Raw genomic sequence first — 18,429 nt, 5'->3', positions numbered from 1 at the left:
GTAACACACAGGACCAAACTCCCACTTTCAAAGGCATCTGTGTTCTAATCCCTCCTTATCCCCCTAGTCAAAACCGGGTGGTCCACCCAGCCCATCAGCCTTCAGATGTGTCTGGCTTATCCTACCCAGAGATGGCCCACACCATATGCTTTGAAAGTTTCAATGAGTCACCAGCATTTTAAAATTGTGGCTTTTACTCTCAAATCTAGCTTTCCTCCAACAATAGGGCCCGATGCCCATGTGATTGCCGAGGGGAATAGGGACCGTTTTAGGTGGGCTCTGTCCTCTTGAATTCCCACTGAGCCCCTCTGCACCCTGTGACACCTCCCCCTCCGAAGTCAAGGATTCACTGCATAGACCACTGTGCTTGCATCACTCTCTCTTGCACTGAGTCGGATTCCCTTGTTGATGCTGTCTGCATGGCCTCAGTGGGCATCTGGGTTTGCACTCCGCACTGTGTACCCATATTCCATCTCGTGTCTCCCAGGGCCCTGTGTCCATCCCCCTCCAACACCGCCCCTCCCCAGCCCTCACCTTGTGATGTCTTCTGTCAGCTGGGCAGGGTCAGGAGGGTAGAACTTGACTGTGAAGGCAAAATTCCAGGGGCTGCCTGAGAGGAGCAGGTGGGAGAAAAGATCAGAGAGGCCCCATCTTCCCAGTGGGTGGCCCAGATGTACCATCTCATGGGCAATTTTTCAAAGTTTTCCCATAACTGCAATCTTAGGACAAACCCATAAGAAAACCTAGAACATTATTCCCACTTGACAGACAAGAAGACTGAGGCCCAGATTAAAAGACTTGTGAACTAGCAGTGGGAAGGAAGGGAGAAAGAAAACCAATGGTACATGCTAGACATGCTGTTAAATACTTTACAAACATCACTTCATTAAACCTCACAACAGCCCAGTAAACAAGTCCTATGGTCACCCCCATTTTGTAAATGAGGATGGTGAGGCCCAGGTAGCAAAACGGCCAGCCCAAGGTCACCAGCTTGGAAGTGCCAATGCTAAGGTTCAGACCCACCCTGGCCACCTGGCTCCAGAGCCCACTCTCCTCTACACCAAAGTCTGTGCCCAGGACACTCGTGGGAAGATAGCTAATCTAGAAAGTACCACATTAAACAGGTTTCCTGACTTTGGGTTTCTCGGAGCTCTCACTCTGCTACTGTGCCTTGTACCTCTTAAAGGGGGGACATGCATTCAGGAGTTTCCAAAGCCCATTTGACCTGCTGCGTCCATTTGTCACCGGGCCTCCTTCCATATTAATGTTTCTCAGAACAGACAGTGCAAAACTGTGTCCTATCTGATGTTGACTCCATCTCAAATGGATTATAAATGAGACTGAAAGGCAAATATAATGGGCTAAAAGTAACAAAAAACATTTCACTGGGATAAATGTTAACCTCCACATTTAGCTACGAAAAATCAATGGTACACATTTAAAAAGTAAAGAAAAATAAAGGCTGGGGTTTTAGCTAGAGGAAAGCTCTGCGAGCCAAGAAAAGGGATGACCACTTAAGAAGCAGGGGTGGGAAGGGAGGAGGCCTTGATGAAAGGCCATAGTCCAGGACAATGGTCAGACGGCCCCAATGGAGTATTTGGGGCTCCAAGTTCTAAAAGAACCCCCAACAGGGACTTCCTCAGTGGTCCACTGGCTAAGACTTCATGCTCCCAATGCAGGGGGCCGAGGTTCAATCCCTGGTTAGGGAACTAGATCCCACATGCTGTAACTAAGAGTTCTCACGCAGCAATGAAGATCAAAGATTCTGTATGCCACAACTAATACCTGGCATGGCAAAATAAATAAATATTTTTTTAATTAATTAATTGAATTTTTAAAAAAAAGGACCCCTGACAAAGTGAGAAAGCAAGGCCCATCCAGGACATGGCCATGGCCAGGAAGGGCTGGTGACCACACCTTCACTACCATCCTGTCCCTGTGGTCATCACCATCTTCATAGCTGTCGTGTCTCCCAAACTTACTAAGTGCTGGTTGCTTGGCTTGCTAAGAACTTTCTATGTGTTTTTTGGAATTTAATCTTTATAATGTCCTGAGGTACACTTTTCTTTTAATAGATGAAGATTTTGAGAGGTTAAGTCATCCTCCCAGGATCACCCAGCCAGTCAGTGGTAGAAAATAAGTCTAGCCTCTGATCCCAAGACCCCACAGCTTAGGTTCCTGACCACAGCTGACTTCCTCAAGGGGAAACAATTCCTGTCTCAAGAATAATAATGGAAGAGTTCCCTGGTGGCCTATGGTTAGGATTCTGGGCTTTCACTGGGTTCAATTCCTGCCCAGGAAGCTAAGCTCCTGCAAGCAATGCAGTGCAGCCAAAAAAAAGAGAGAAAGAGAAAAAATAATGGCAATAATTAACAATAATAATAATAATGGCTAAAACAAACTGGGTGTTACTATGTGCAAGCACGTTCTAGGTATTAAACACCTAATAACTCATTTAATCCTCACAAGAACCCTAATTATAAGGGTGGCCCGCACTTGATAAATGATGAGGTAGAGAACAATTAACTAACACAAGAAGTAGTGATGGAGTCAGGATTCAAATCCAGGCAGTCTGATCCATGTCTGCCCTTTTAACCATCACACCAGATTGCCTCCTACTTTGTGAAGAACCTACTCTGTGCTGGCTGTTGTCCACACTCACATCATAGAAACTTCATCGCCACCTAGCGAGGCAGGAATCATTAACCCACTTGCTAGGGAGATGCAGGAATCCGGAGAGGTAGAGGAATCGCCCCCAGTGCCCTGAGTGATGGGCACTGAGATTCAGGAGGAAATATACCAAACTCTGAAGGCCAGGACATCAGAACTCAGGTGCCAGCTTCAGAAGGCTGGGGCTGTCACAAATCAAGAAAGGGGACAGGGAATTCCCAGGTGGTCCAGTGGTTAAGATTCTGCACCCTACTGCTGAGGGCCCGGGCTCAATTCCTGGTTGGGGAAGATTCCACAAGCCACATGATGGGGAGGGTAGAGTAGGGGATAAACAAATTGTTCCCCGGAGCCCCGGAAGACAGAACTGGGATGAAAGAGTAGAAACTGGGGAAAGGAACAGGGACTGAAGGAGGCAGCTCTGCTTCGCAATAACTTGAGGAGACCTGACTCCCTGCCCTGGGAGGGAGCTGAGACCCAAAGATTCTATCAGCAGCTTTGCATTTCCAAAGACCTGGTCCATCTCAAACACTCTCAGCCACCGGAATGTGTTCTGACCCTCTCAGGCATGAGGGGCAGGCTTCCCGGCGGGGCTGAATTTCCTGGGGAGAGCCTGAAGACCAGGCCTGGGACCCTGCTGGCCCCAGAGGAGAGGGCTCTATCTGCGAGCCTGCCTCTTTGTCTCCAACTGACAGGAGGCTACAGGAAGAATCCTCAAGCCCCCTCCTGCATAGTCAGCTGGCATCCCTAGACCCAGCTGCCTGCTGTCATGGCAACAGGCTCGGCTATAGCCTTCCAGCCAGGGGACCAGGGAGCCCAAGCACAGCCAAGGGGGCGGAGCCCCTGGTGGAGGCATCTCTGCCTCCAGGCTCCAAGTCCCCACCTACTGGATGTCCCCATGGTTGAGGCCACCTACCTCTCCCTTCTGCCATTTGAAGGCTTCCCTGTCCCTCCCAATATGCCTTGCTTTCCCCTCTGGGCCAGAAAAGACAGGTTGTTGGCCTGCTCATCTGTCTTCGCTCCAGGCCTTGAAGAGTGCAGGATGGTATTGGGAGGCCAGGGCTGGAGACCTGGCGTGGCCAATACCTCACTCTGTGATCTTTAACTGCCTTTTTCAGGGCCTCAGTTACTCATTATTAAATACAGGACACATTCACTACTGATCAGTTGGCAGCAGCCTAGAGTGCAGTGCGGACAAGGATTCTGAGTCAAAGGTTACTGATCACCCAAGACAACACTGGCCCTGCACAGGAGGGTGGCTGTTCTGAGGGCCATCAGTTTGCTCCCTTGTCTTAGATGACTCTGTAAGTCCCTTCTGGGCTTGCAGACCTGGGCTGCCTAGGGCTGACATCCTGAATACTCCTCTGCTAACATGCTATGTGACTCCAGACAGTCATTCCTCTCATCCAGGCTTCAGGCTCCTCGTCTCTACAGTAATATCCTGCCTTCCCTAAGATCTGCCACGCAGAGCAAATGAACTCATGGGTCTGAATGCATTTCCCCAAGAAGGATGGAGTCCCCACCACGTTCCCACCAAGGCAGGTCACTCACTCCGGATCTGCTTCTTGATTTCCTTGGAGGGGTCCAGCCAGTTCTGCAAGAGAAGACAAGAGGTCCTTAGAGGGAGCTGGGAGAGGGGACGTGGGTAGGGTGAGGAGACAGAAATATCCTGAAGCGCCCTGCAGACAGCGCCCCAGCAGGGAACACCCTTTCCTGGGTGAGCAGTCTGGGTCATTTCCCTTGGGATTGGGAGGTGAGGGAATGAGGCCTGGCTTCAGGCAGGACTGGGAACCTGGGGCCCTGGGCCTAGCATTGCCCTGAGGCAGCAAGGTGAACAGGTAATGCAGCTGGCATGGGTGCGAAGGAGGAAATTCAGATAGGAGCGTCCCAAGGGTGGGGAGGAGGCACCGGGGTTATTTCCCCAGGAAGCCACGTCACGGCTCTCCAGATACTCATCTGGGGCTGACCTGCAGGTCCCAAGGAAGGACCAGCACACAGCGGAGACAGAGAACTGATAGACAGGGATGGATGAACCCTGGGGTTGCGCAAACAGGAGGTGCCTAGTGGGGACTTCCTTGGCAGTCCAGTGGTTAAGAGGTCACCTTCCAATGCAGGCATGCGGGTTAGATCCCTGATCAGGGATTTAAAATCCCACATGCCCCACAGCCAAAAAACCAAAACATAAAACAGAAGCAGTATTGAAACAAATTCAATAAAGACTTTAAAAATGGTTCTACATCCCCCCAAAAAAGACAAGGTGCCTAATGAAGGTCTGAGGATTGATGGAAGCCATAGGATGCGGCCAGGCCAATGGGGGCTTAAGAGAAGACGTGTCCCCGCAGCAGACCTTTCAGCCAACTCCGCTCCCCAGCCCAGGTACCTTCTGACTGTCGGCATCACAGAAGGTCAGGCCAAAGTAGTCCTTCTCCAAGAGGTTGAGGTGCTCACAGACCAGGTCAAACAGCACCTGGCCCCGGCCGTGTTTCTAGAGAGAGAAGCAGAGATGCCACAAGGCTGGAACACACGTCAGGGTGGGGCGGGGAGGTGCCCCAGGCTCCACCAGGACGACGTGAAAACCCCCAAGAGGCTTCCAGCGTCTGGGGAGGATCTCAGAGCTCCTGTCTCCCACCGGGCTCTGCTCACCAAGTCCAAAGGGACCCTTGGGGAACACTAATCCCAGCCCATCCACTGCCTTCGTCCAAGCCCTCCTGGGGTCCTCCTAGCACTTAATCTTCTTGGGGGGAAGCCGGAGTGGGGTCAGGGTGTGACTGACTTCTCCTTCCTGTACAGTGAGTAAGAGAAACAGTCTAAGTTGGACCCAAGGAAGAGAAAACCAAAAATCTGAACTTTGGATGTGAGGAAGAGACAAGCTGCCTGACAGGTCACGGATGTGGGCAGGGGAGGAGGGGAGGGCCTGGGACTCAGTGTCACAGAGTAACTCTCCTCCAGGGTCCCTCCCCTTACACTAAGGGGGCGCCCCCCATCCAAGCAGCAAGAGAGTTTCTTCAGGCGGTCACAGTACCTAAACCAGCTTCAGATGGAAGCAGCACTGTGGGAGTCACCTTCTCCCCTAGCTCCCATCATCCGTGCGTGGCACCTCTCTGGGCACCATCCAGGTCTGAGGATTAGGAAGGACAAAGCCCAGAACTTGTGGGTACCCAACCCACAGGTGTGAAGACGAGCACCAACAGAGGCAAGTGAAGCAGTCACTACCCAAAGAGACAGGGGGCTCCAGGGAGGTGGGGAGGCCCCTGCAAGGTCTGGCAGAGTCACTGGGATCAGGCCTGACTGTGGGAACGGCTGAAAAACCAAGGGATTTTTGGGTTTTGGGCCTTTTTTGAAGGAGGCCTTCAGAGAAAGCGGCCTCGGTCAAACCCTCACACTCTCCTAGGGCAGCTGAAACAGCACCGTGGGGCCAGCATGGGCAGAAGAGAAGAGGGAGAGGATATCCCTCTCTTTTGGCCAGGATATCCACCCTGCAACCCTTCTGTGGAAGAAATAAACATCAAAAAAAAAAAAAAGACAGAAACCCCAACCCTGAAAAGAAGACAGAACCAGCCTCCCAGAGCTTAGAGGTCAGTCAGTCCCTTAAGACCAGGGCTCAGAGGCTGGGGTGGGGTAGGGGGAAACTGGTGGCTCTTGTAACTCTCAGCAGTAAGGCCACCCTCTGGACTCTTCCATGTATGTGGACGGGCCAGGAATGGCACCTGGACGGGGGCAGAACCTCTAAGGGGGCAGTCAGAGTTCAGAATTCGAGTGGGAGTTCCAGCCAACATAGGAAAGGGAGACGCTAAATGTGGAGCCAGGAGGGCTGACCCCAGAGAAGAGGTGTCCTCCCTGCCACCCACTAGGGGACAGAACCATGCCACAGGGTTTCTACAAAGCCTGTGGGGAGCAGTCCTTCCCATGCGCCGCCTCCCTATGTCTGGGAGACACCTTACCATGGAACCCTTGAGTGACCAGTTTGTCCTGGCGCCCTGGACAGGGTGGTTCACAGGGAGAACCCCTCTCCCCATCCAATAAATACATGAATATGATTCTAGTCGAAACCTCGGTATCTACAGGGTGAGATAGAAGAGTCCAGGTCCTACCAGGCTACAGATCAGCCCCTAGACAGTGAATCCTACCCAAGGTACAGCCACCCTAAGAAGGCTTTTCCTGGTGCCAGGCCTGAGCCTCATCTAATTCTATGTACAATCATAAGAGCCCTCTCTGGGCCTTGGTGACAGGGTCTAGGCAAAGGAGGGCTGGCCTATCATCTACACGGCAGTCGGTCCAGGCCTCCATTAAGAATGGACGCCCTCTGGCTTGGCCCAGGCTGAGTGCTCAGAGGCCTGTCCTGGCTCCGAGGCCAGTGGGCTGGGGCTGGGCTGTGGCTCCCTACCTCCACCTCGCACTCATACTCAGAAGCATCGAGCAGAGTGACTCGGCAGACGGCGCTCTTGTACTTCTTGGCAATCTTCTGGGGTGACTTCTGGGCCTTGCTGGGTGTGGTCCTCTCTGACAGGCCATCGGCCTCCCCGTAGTCCTTCTCCTCCATGTCTAGGCTCTGCAAGTCCAACCAAGGGAAGGATTTGGTCAATGAGCTTGAAACCATAGCATTTCATCCAAATGAGATGCAATGAGGAAGCAGCTGGAGCTAAGACAGACTCCAAAATGAGAGCCATGGCCCTCTAAGAACACCCCCAGGTGACACCCCCGTCTAAAGTGCAGGAGGAGAGTCAGCACTGCGTACAATGGGTGGGTTCATAAGAGGGGTCCACTGCGTCCCTGCAGGCAGAAGCATCCCACAGAACCAAACCCAGAGGCCAGAGCTATCCTTTCTCCTTAGACGAACAGTGCATGAGTTACCAGGGCTTGGTCTCCTCCTTCCCAGTCTGTCACTGGGCCAAGCATGAGGTTTTGTTGTTGTTTAGTCACTAAGTTGTGTTCGACTTGTTTGCAACCCCATGGATTGTAGCCCCTGCCGGGGTCCTCTGTCAATGGGATGTCCCAGGCAAGAATACTGGAATGCGTTGCCATTTCCTTCTCCAGGGGATCTTCCCGACCCAGGGATCAAATCCGAGTCTCCTGCATTGGCAGGTGGGTTCTTTACCACTGAGCCACCAGTGGCTAGGACTGACCTAATGGAAGGAAGGGAGGTCAGAGTCCTGCATATCAGTCCTAACTCTGCAACAGATAACCTCAATGATATTGGCTGGGTTACCTGTTGTGAATTAAGGGAGGTGTGAATTCAATGGCTAGATGACCGCCCCCCCACCAAATCCTTTGTCTCTTTATTATTTTGTTTGTTTTAAGTTTTTCTTTTTTGACTGTGCTAGGTCTTTGTTGCAGTGAGCAGGCTCTTTAACTGCAGTGTGGGCTTAGCTGCTCTGTGCATGTGGGATTTTAGTTTCTTTACCAGGGATCAAACCTGCGTCCCTTGCATTGGAAAGCATATTCTTAACCACTGGACCACCAGGGAAGCCCCTCCTTGTCTCTTTAGATGATGAATTTTGCTCTGAAGTCACACCAGGCCTGCCCAGCTAGAATGGACAGCTTGAGGGAATAGGAAAATGAGGTTGAAGCAACACAGATTTTTCAACATCAGATCTAGATTTGACTTGGGACTTCCCTGGCAGTCCAGTGGTTAAGACTCTATGTTTCAACTGCAGAAGGCGTGAGTTCAGTCCCTGGTCAGGGAACTAAGATCCTGCATGCCATGTAGTGCAGCCAATATAGATAGACAGATAGGTAGATAGATAGACACAGATTTGACTTGCACTTCTGTCACTTTATGCTTCCCTGGTGGCTCAGATGGCAAAGAATCCACCTGCAATGTGGGAGACCTGGGTTTGATCCCTGGGTTGGGAAGATCTCCTGGAGCGGGGCATGGCCCTCCTCCAGTATTCTTGCCTGGAGAATCCCCATGGACAGAGGAGCCTGGCAGACTACAGTCCATGGAGTCACAAAGAGTTGGATGTGACTGAGCGACGAAGCACACAGCACTTTATAGCGATGTGACTCCATCCTGCTGAGGCTCTGTTTCCCCCACTGTAATGTGGGGAAATGAACAGTTATCTCCTGAGGTCCTGGAGAATAAAATGTAAAAACGAACACGATGGCCCCTGCACAGTGCTTCGCACGTCGTGGGTCAACAGTACACCCTGGTTCCCTTCTTTCCCCGCTCCCGGGCACACACCTGTTCTGCAGGCCGAGCGTCCTGCTGGGGCGGCTGCTTCTCATTGGAGTTGGCCTCGAGATGGCCGTGGCCCACGGGGGTCACAGGGGTGGTCGCTGCAGCGGCTGCTTCAGGCTGCTGCGGGGCCTCCTCCTGAGCCTTCTTCACCTCAGAATCAGGGCCTGTCTCTGTTGTCATGGTGACCAGCACGCCTGCATTGGCATGAAGGAGAGAGAATGTGATGAGAGAGAGGGGCAGCGAGGGCATGACAGAACAGAGCGAGGGGGACAGGAACCACACGCCGAGAGAGACAGATGGAGACAAATGGACAAAGAGCCACAGAGAGAAGGGGGAGGAGGGAGAGACAGAGGAAGGGAGGATGGGGAGAGAGTCCAAAGAAGTGAGGGGTCAGCGGCAGCAGCTGAGGTCACAGACCCCCACCCACCCTTTGCCCATATAGCTCCTCAGGGACTCCAGTCTCTTGGCCCAGGTCTGGAATCAGGGCCCTTCCTGGGGACAAGGAGAGTCTCTCCAGGGGGCCCCACTCTGCCAAGAGCACCAGGAACAGTCAGGGACCACCTCCAGGCAGGCCCTGGGCCCGGCTGTCCCTCCTACCACAGCACCTGGCACACGGCAGCCCCTCAGCCAATGCTAGATAAACTGAACTCAACCCAAAGAGCCCTAGGCTCCCAGTCCTTCCAGCTCCGACATTAGGCAAGGCTCTTCATGGCCCAAGCCTCAATAACTGCTGCCCCCTGACTCCACGGGGATGCGGTCAGGATGGATCTAAAGGGGTAAGACAGGTCCTCTTAACAAACGCATAGCCCTGATGATGTCAAAGACGGAGATATGGGCTCAGGCCCCACGTCTGCTACAAATGGGCAGTCAGCTCGTCTCACTAGGACTCATCCCAAAAGCGAGGGACTCAGAAATTATCTCTGCGACAGACTATTCTTATCATTTCCCCCTTGAAGCAGGAAATGAGATTTCAGAGAATCAAGGACCTACTGCCCAGCTGCTCTTTGGAATAAGCAAATTGCAAAGAGAGAAAAGGAGAGAGAGAGAATGGCATGGTCCCACTTATATATATAAAAATATATATATAATTATATATAATATAATTTATATTATATTTAAATTATATTTAAAATTCATATTATATATTATATTTTGTAATATATTTATATATAATTATATTATAAAATTTATATATATAAATAGTACCACACCATTCTCTCTTTCTCTCCTTTTCTCTCTTTGCAGTTTGCTTATTCCAAAGAGCAGCTGGGCAGTAGGTCCTTATAAACCCCAACAATCTCAACATCTTAGTGCTTGTACGCATGTAGTAAAAGATCTGGAAGGATACTCACTAAGCTGGTAAGAGAGGTCAATAATTCGGAATTAGGTAGAGAAGAAAAAGAGAGTTCCATAGGGCATGATAAGAGAGGGAACTTCATTTTTAACTTCATATACTTTGGAATTACTTGTATAATTTTAAAAATACACACACACATATACATATATTTAACTCACAAGTGGTTTGTTTTTAGGAAAGCAAAAGAAGCCATTTCTGATCCCCTTCGGTGAAAACACATCTCTCAAAAAAAACACAAAAAACAAACAACAGTTTGGAGCTAAAACCTGGAAACAGAAATGAGCAGGAACCCTCACCTGCTGAGTCTAGAGCCTTCTCTAAATCCATCACTTTAAAAGAGAAAGATCCAGATGAGATTTGGCAGGTCCCTCCCCCACCCCACCCACCGTGGGGGCCTTTGACAGGCAGATGCCAACAGATACAGGATCCACCCTGGGCTGAGCACATGCTCCAAGCCCCCATCTTATTACCCCCACTGCCTTTAGGAGCCACCAGCCCCGCCCAAAGCAAAGGGCACTGAACAGAAAGTCAAGGGCCCTGAGCACCCCCACTCAGCCACCCAACGTCTCCAGGGCCCAAGATAGGTCATGAGCATCCTCATTCCCCACCTTATGGATAATGAGCCGAGCGCTTTGTAAGCTGGAGCTTGTAGCACAAATGAGAAGGTCTGGCGTTATGGATGCTGTTGCTAAGAAGATGAGGAGGAAAGGAAGGCCTTGGTCCACGTGGCCTCATCCCCACCCAGAAATGCTTTCCACTCACATCATTACCCTGGGCTTTATGGTTATAACTTAAAGCCATCGTTAAATAAAAGCTCTGTTGCTTACATGACGCTAAGTGCTGACTCAGTGCCAGAACACAAAGCCACAGAGCTGCTCCAGGGGGATGGCGCACAGCCTCATGAGGTCAAACTGAGATGAATCTGCCCGATCTGGATTTCTTCTAAGCCTGCACTGGAGATATCAGGCATTATGCTAGATAAGGCCTACAGGGAAGAACTCTTCAAATAAATGCCTGCTTAATTTTGCTTCAAAAAAAAAAAAAAAAATCCACAGACTAATCTGTATATTTTGTGCTGGGAGAAGCAGAATCCACACACCCCTCATGGGTTCAGGCAGCCCAGAGGCTCCAGGACATCTCCTCCTGCCTCTGCTTCAGTCTCATTTCAGCCTGGACTCGCTGAACCTTCACCAGGGCCTGCATCATCTTGGAAATAGCCAGCCAAGTAATCTTAAATAAATATCCCAGGCTTTCACCGCCCAGGTCTCCAGCAGAGGCTGCTGGCATGACTGCTCGGTGCTGGCAGAACCCACAAATGAGAGGAGCTGGAAGCTTCTGAGATAATTCAGTCTCCTCCTCTTCTTTTACAGGTGAGAGCCAGAGAGCAAAAGGGGCTCGAGCAACAGTCATTTCCTCAGACAGGTTTTCCCTGGTCCCTCCCACCCACTCTCCTCCTCACCCAGCCTCCTGACTCCCCAGTCCCCAGCTCCGGGTCCATCATTCTTCCCGCTGCACTCTGATGCCTCAGGCAAACCTCAACAGAATCTCAGAGGAGGAGAAAGCACTCAGCCCCGGGCTGGGAGCCAAGGCAGCAGCATGAGCCACGGACAAACCCTGTGGCCAGGGGCTGGTGAGATAAAAGATGGTGTGTCTGCTCTAGAGAGTGAAAAGACGTGATGTACAAAATCACGGAGGACACCTGAGTGAAAAGCATGACACACAACAGTTTGTACAGATCGACCCTCTTTTACCTAATAGACACGTACAGATACAGAAAATTCAGCAAAGGGGACTTCCCTGGTGGTCCAGTGACTGAGACTCTGCACTCCCAATGCAGGGGGACCAGGTTCAATCCCTGGTTAGGGAAAACTAGATTTCCCCATGCCACAACTAAGAGTTCTCATGCTGTAACTAGAGATCCCAAGTGCTATAAATAAGACCAGGTGCAGCCAAAAGGATAAATACTTTAAGAAAAAAAGAAAATTCAGCAAAATATTAACTATGGCTGTTTCTAGAAGGCGGGTATACAAATTATTTTGTTTCTTCTTTCTGTTTAACTGTAGTTCTCGTTTTTCTCTACTACACTTGGAGATTTCTTGAATGATTTTAAAAAAACAACTAGAAGTCAAAAAATAAATGTTTCCAATGCACATGGTCTGGTATGACAGGATGAGACAGAGATAAATAAAATCTGTTTAAACCTAAAAGAAAATTTGTGAATTAAAAAGAAAAATCACATTATTATTTTTTAAATCTGTGATGAGGAGAACCTTCTTCATCTCACAAGTCTGGGGATAATGGCATGGTTCTCCCACTGGGGCCCAGAAAGTGAGCCAAGAACCTGACCTTGGCTTCTGCCACAGCCAGTCACATGGGCACAGTTCTGCCCAGGACCAGGTCAGCACAGACTGATGGAACCCACTGGGCGGCCAAGCTGGCCAGGCACTGCAGCGGACCCAGAGGACCGTGTGCTGGTTCCCATGGAGCTCCCTGCCACATGGGAGGTTGATACTCACCCAGAATGTGACATAGATTTGCCCGTGTACATTTCAGCCTCTAGAAGATTCTAGGACCTGGTGATTAACAGTATAGCCTGGGGTTTCCAAGGAAGACTTATAGGGTAGAGAGTGCAGGGTGAGCTGGAGTTAGGTTTTGAAAAGAGGGAGACTCTAGACAGGTGATGGCAGGGAGGACATTTGGACTAGGTCACCATGTGGGCAAATGCTCAGATGTGGGAACAAGAAGGGATGTGCAGAGGACAGGGAGTCTTGACCTCTTGTTTTTTTCCATATCTAGTTATTTGGCTGCACTGAGTCTTAGTTGTGGCATGCAGACTCTTAGTTGCCATATGTGGGATCTAGTTCCCTGACCGGGAATTGAACTCTGGCCCCGTGTGTTGTGAGCGTGGAGTCTTAGCCACTGGACCACCAGTGAAGTCCCGGCGTTGACAACTTGACTTCTTGGAACAAGAAGCCTATAAATGTGAGCTCCACACAGGCTGGCAGGAGGAATAGGTTTGAGTCAGGGAGAAATGAAGAAGCTGGAGGTGGATGGGGTGGGGGGCGGTGTGGGGGACAGCAGCTTTGCAAGACTCAGAAATGTTACTCTGCTGCAAAGGGTAAGACTCCTGTCACCGAGCCATTGCAGGCCAGGCCTAGCGTCAAAGACCCTATGCATAGTCATCCCATGGACCCCTCCATGCAGGGCAGCAGGGCCAGAGGCAGACCCAGGTCAGTGAGACCTAGAACCCTCCCCCACTAGCTCCCTCTGGGACACTGGGCAAGTGACTTCACTCCTCTGAGCTTAGGTCATCTCAACCCTAACACAGAGATATTCCTCCCTCCTTCTCAGGGGGGTGATGGAGATTTGGGAAAATAGCATAAAGAGGGCACCGAATAAAACAACCCTGAGAAGATCCAGAATGACAAGCAGTAATGGGAAGCCAGAGTGGGAAGTGGTCTGCGAAGCTGGGGTTTAGAAGTGCCCACCCTGAGACGCCCCTGGTGGTCCAGTGGTTAAGACTTGGCGCTTCCACTGCAGGGGGCACAGGTTCAATCCCTGGGCCATGGTGGGGGAACTAAGATTCCACGTGCTGCATGATGAGGCCAAAACACACACACACACAAAAACCCAACAACAACTAAAAAAAAAACAAAAAAAGAAGTGCCCACCCAGAACAGATGGAGAGAGAGACAGAGGCCAGCAAAGCCTGACTGATGACACTAACATGTGAAAACCCGAACGCACAGGATTAGAAAAGGGAAAGGTCAGCCAAAGAAGGAAATGCTGACAGTGGCTGCGCCAGTCCTGTCTGGAGGTGAGGGGCCCAGTGAGGCCCAGCGTGCTTGCCTGGCCCCCTCTGGGGCCAGCTCAGCAGCCTGTCAGCCTCTGACACTCTTCAACATTGCAACCACAGGCTGGCTCCCCGGGCTCGCTTTCCGGGGGCACTAAGCAGGCTTCAGACGCTGTGGCTTTCCATCTGGGCCGCCTAGAGGGAGAGGGTGTCTCTGCCCGGAAGAGGCAACACCCACTTGGCCTGCGGTTGTACCCCCACATTAAAAGTGAATCGACTGGTTTATACATCAAGCTCTCCCACCAGGGTTAGCGTGACTCAGCATCTCTGGGTCCAGTAAATTGGATTTGTTCTTTTTCTCCAGCTCTACTTCCACCCAGGTCCAACCCACTCTCAGCTCCTGTCTGCATGGCGGCTCCATCTCTTCCACGGTCCCTTTAGCCACGTAGGCTCTCCTAGGGCTTATTCTCCACAGAGGAGCCACAGTTACAGTCCAAATGGATGTCCTCTTTAAAACCCCAATGACCTCCCATCAAAATAAAATGCAAATTCCTTACCAAAGCTCCAGGTCTCTGCATAAGGCCTCTGCTTAGCTCCCCTACTGCCACCACCACTGTGACAGAAGTGAGACACAGATTCTCTGTCTGCACCTCAGTCACGCCAGGCTTGCCCCTGTCTTGGGGCTTCGCCCTTATTGCTCCCTCCGTGTGGAAGGTGGGCTTGTCCCCTGTCTCTTGGTAGCTCTCACCCTTCGGATCTCAGTTAATGTGCCTCTTGACCACTCTGTCTAAAGTGGGTCCCTCCTTCCTTTTTTTTTTTTTTTTTTTTTGGTTACAGCTGATTTTTTGGTTTTGCTTTATTCTGTTTTTGCCATCTTAACCACCTTTAAGTGTAACAATTCGGGACAATAATCACATTCACAGTGTTGTATAACAAACACTACTATCTACTTTCAAAAATTTTTACCACCCATCAAAAATAAACTTTACGCCCATGAAGCAAGCATGTGTTTCTTCATAAGTTCACAAATTGTTTCTACTCCTTCTCTAGAATGTAAACTCCACAAAGACAAAACTTTATGTCTTGGAGATTCCTTGGTGATCCAGGGGTTAGGATTCCCGTGCATGCACTGCAACGGGCCTGGGTTCGATCCCTGGTCAGGGAACTAAGATCCTGCAAGCTGTGCAGCATGGCCAAAAGACAACAAAAACCTTTATCTGTCTCATTTGCCATTTTCCCCAGGGCTTAGAGCAGTTCTTGATAAATAACAATGACAAAGCTAACATTTATAGAGTTTGCTATTTACCAGGCCCTGATCTAAGCATTTTACATCATTTAATCTTCATAATAACCCATAATAGGTCCTCTCAATATCTCCATTTTACAAAAGAAGGAACTAAAGCACTGAGAAGTGAACTAACTGGCCCAAGATCGTGCAGCTAGTAAATAGCAGTGTCAGAATTCAAACCCACGGAGCCTGGGGTCAGATGAATAAATGGAAAAACACATGGGTGATCGGTGGATGGAACAGCAATGAGACAAGTCAAAAGACCTGGGCTGCATTCACCTCAGGAGCCTTCCTGGCTACCAGCCAGCCAGTCTGTCCTGACAACTTATCAGACTTTTGGATGGAAAAGCAGCTGACTTTTCCATCCAAACTCCTGATATTATCATCCTTATTTGACTGATGAGGACACATGGGCCCAAAGATGCCTACCGATTTGCCCAAGGTCATAATACTGTGCCAAGACTCTCTGACTCCAAAGTCCATCCCACTACATGACATTCCAGCAGCCTCAGGGGGTTCGTCTGTACTAATTTCTCCCAGGGGTAAAACTGGCTAAGGAAAAACTTCCCAAGATTAAAAGGCAAATACACTGAGAAGAGCAGAAGTTAGAATCAGGACCACTGTTTCTTGTTTCAGTTCTGCCACTTCCTATCTGATGGGTCTTGGGCGAGTCACTTCCCCTTTGTGAGCATCAGTTTCTCCATCTGTTAAACAGGGAGGAGAGGCCCTAATCGCACACTTCAGAGCAGGGCCCTGTAGAGAAAAAGGATGTTTCAGAGAACAAAAGGACTTTGAAATGCAAAAGTTACAGTCACGCTAAAGACAAGGGAGCGTGTATCACAGATGTTTATGACATGTGTTCTGGAAGCGTGTCTTTGCATACATATGCACTGCAGTGGAACCGCGTGAGGGCACGCACAGCCACGAGTATCCACGGTCATGAACAATCACTCCCCAGCCACGAAGGCTCTCTTCTAAATCTGAGACACTGACAACTTCTGTCCAGACGGTCGTGGGAATTCTGAACCAGGCAGGAACTCACAGTAGGAAGGAGTGGAGAGAGGAAGAAGGAACAGGGTGTGGAAAATGCCAAAACAAAGAGAATGCTAGGCAGAAAGTGAGAGTCTTCTGTTCTGAAAGATGTTTTCAATGATCATGGTTACCGAGACCATCCTTTCTTTTGGGGAAGTCACGGAGCACATCTTTCCCATTCCCCTAGGACCATTCCCGGGCTGTTGATCCCCATGTGCACCCCCAGAACCATGTCCCACTCAAAGAGCCAGGAGGCTGAGCTTTTGGACTGTCCTTTGAACTCCTTTGCCTGCTGACCTCTGGTTGCCTTTGGTCAACGGGAGGCACTGGCAGGAGGTCAGAGAGTGGAAGCAGAGCGGGGAGGTATATCTCCCCAGTCACCCTCCCTGGGGTTCTAGTGGTGGCTGAGCGGCTCTGTGACAGCTCCATGCACAAGCCCAGTAACACTAGTCCCTCCCTCTCTTCATTCAGGCCGAAGGGAGCTAATAGTTTCTGTCACCGTGAGTTTGTGGGTCCCCCTCGTGGGTTCTCTTAACCCTGCCCACAGCTTTCTTAATATCTCCAAGTTAAAGCATCTGAGTGGAATTCTGTTTTCTGCCAGAATCTGACTGATACACCGTGCTGTGTGCTAAGCCACTCCAGTCACGTCTGACTCTTTTGCAGCCCTATGGACTGTAGCCCGCCAGGCTCCTCTGGCCATGGGATTCTCCAGGCAAGAATACTGGAGTGGGTTGCCATTTCTTCCTCCTCCAGAGGATCTTCCTGACCCAGGGATTGAACCTGAGTCTCTTATGTCTCCTGCAGGCAGGCAGGTTCTTTACCACTAGCGCCACCTGTGACTGATATACCACCTGACACTAAGTAGATAACATGAACTAGAGAGGGAGGGGAGGAGAAATTGGAAAGAGGCAGTACAGTCTAATGGTTAAGGACGGACTAGGGGACCAGGAGACCTTCTTGCATTCTCCCTCAATCTCACTGGGCCTCAGTGTCTTCATCTGTAAATCCACGATGATAATCTTACCCACTTACTAGGTTTACTAAGAAAACTGAATTAGACCAAACTGAAATTTGGCTCGTAAAGCACTTCCAAGCCAAAGCCCACAGTGAGTACTCAAGAAATATTAGAAACTCTCATCGTCTAAAGGCTCAAAGGTTAACAAGAGCAGAAATTACAGACTTTTGTTTTTTTGGCTTTTTAGGGGGTTCTCTGTGTTACACCATTTCCTACTATGAGCCTGTACTACTTTTGGAGTCAGAAAAGAAAAAGAAAAGAATTAAAAGAAAAATACAGTGAGAGAAAGAGAGGCTATTAAGATTTATTCTTCTCCCTCTGGGGATGATGTTAACTCCCATTGGGATCTCCCCAGTACAGAACATTCACTTCCTTGAGTGACAATCTCCAGGTGGACATGAATGAAATGACCACCCGTGAGGAGGGAGGAGGGGGACTGTGCCGCCTCCCAGCCAGGCCTCTGATGGAGCTCGAGGGGTAGAAACAGGAGCTGGGCCCGCAGTCATTCCTACGCGGCAGGGCGGAGACGGCAATTTGTCAGAGGCCGGCGGTACCCATGGGCACCGCATTAAATAAAATCAAGCCATGTGAAGAGGCTGCCACCCGTCAGCACTGGCTTCTTGCCCAAAGGTCTCACGTGCCACTGTGGAGCCACAAACTGGTGTGCCATTGTAGGCCGGGGACCACGTGACATGCCCAAACTGCAGAGTAAACGGCATCAGAAAGGAGAAAAGCCTCCTACTTGGTCCACACGGATGACTGCAGAGGCAGAGGAGACCTCCCTGGAGCGGGACACCCTCTGAGAGCCGGACCATGAGCTGGCTGCCTTGGCTTTGTCACCTTTGAGCTCCACCAGGGCCACATGAGATGGGTGGGTTTATTCCCCCAGCAGGCGGGGCTGGCCAAGGTCACATGGCTTGTCAGTTCGAGTTGAGCAGGGACCCGGACCCAGGTCTGCTGGCTCACGGCTCCATGCTCTTCCCCCTCAAACCTGCTACATCCCACTTGCTGTCAACCGTGTAACCAAAGCTACTGTTGCTCTGGATGTGGAAATAATAACAGCAGTATCAAGCCCTCCCACGTGCCAGGTGCTTTACAG

General features: G+C 50.4%; 1 protein-coding gene across 23 annotated transcripts in view; it reads right to left on the bottom strand.

Annotated features, from left to right (window-relative positions):
* The window catches only part of EPB41L1 (erythrocyte membrane protein band 4.1 like 1), a 176,317-nt gene that overhangs the window by 48,494 nt on the left and 109,394 nt on the right, over nucleotides 1–18,429 (bottom strand). For all 23 annotated transcript variants that reach the window (XM_070801594.1, XM_070801597.1, XM_070801595.1 and 20 more), the window contains 5 exons: nucleotides 8,849–9,039; nucleotides 7,052–7,216; nucleotides 5,048–5,152; nucleotides 4,219–4,261; nucleotides 535–610 (listed from right to left, as the gene is read on the bottom strand). In XM_070801594.1, coding sequence (XP_070657695.1) covers nucleotides 535–610; nucleotides 4,219–4,261; nucleotides 5,048–5,152; nucleotides 7,052–7,216; nucleotides 8,849–9,025 — 566 coding nt within the window. In that variant the 5' untranslated portion in view covers nucleotides 9,026–9,039. The remainder of the gene's footprint in view (nucleotides 1–534; nucleotides 611–4,218; nucleotides 4,262–5,047; nucleotides 5,153–7,051; nucleotides 7,217–8,848; nucleotides 9,040–18,429) is intronic.

This window comes from Bos indicus, chromosome 13, assembly GCF_029378745.1.
Source record: "Bos indicus isolate NIAB-ARS_2022 breed Sahiwal x Tharparkar chromosome 13, NIAB-ARS_B.indTharparkar_mat_pri_1.0, whole genome shotgun sequence".
Classification (NCBI taxonomy): domain Eukaryota; kingdom Metazoa; phylum Chordata; class Mammalia; order Artiodactyla; family Bovidae; genus Bos; species Bos indicus.
This window is presented reverse-complemented; position numbering and strand designations above follow the sequence as displayed.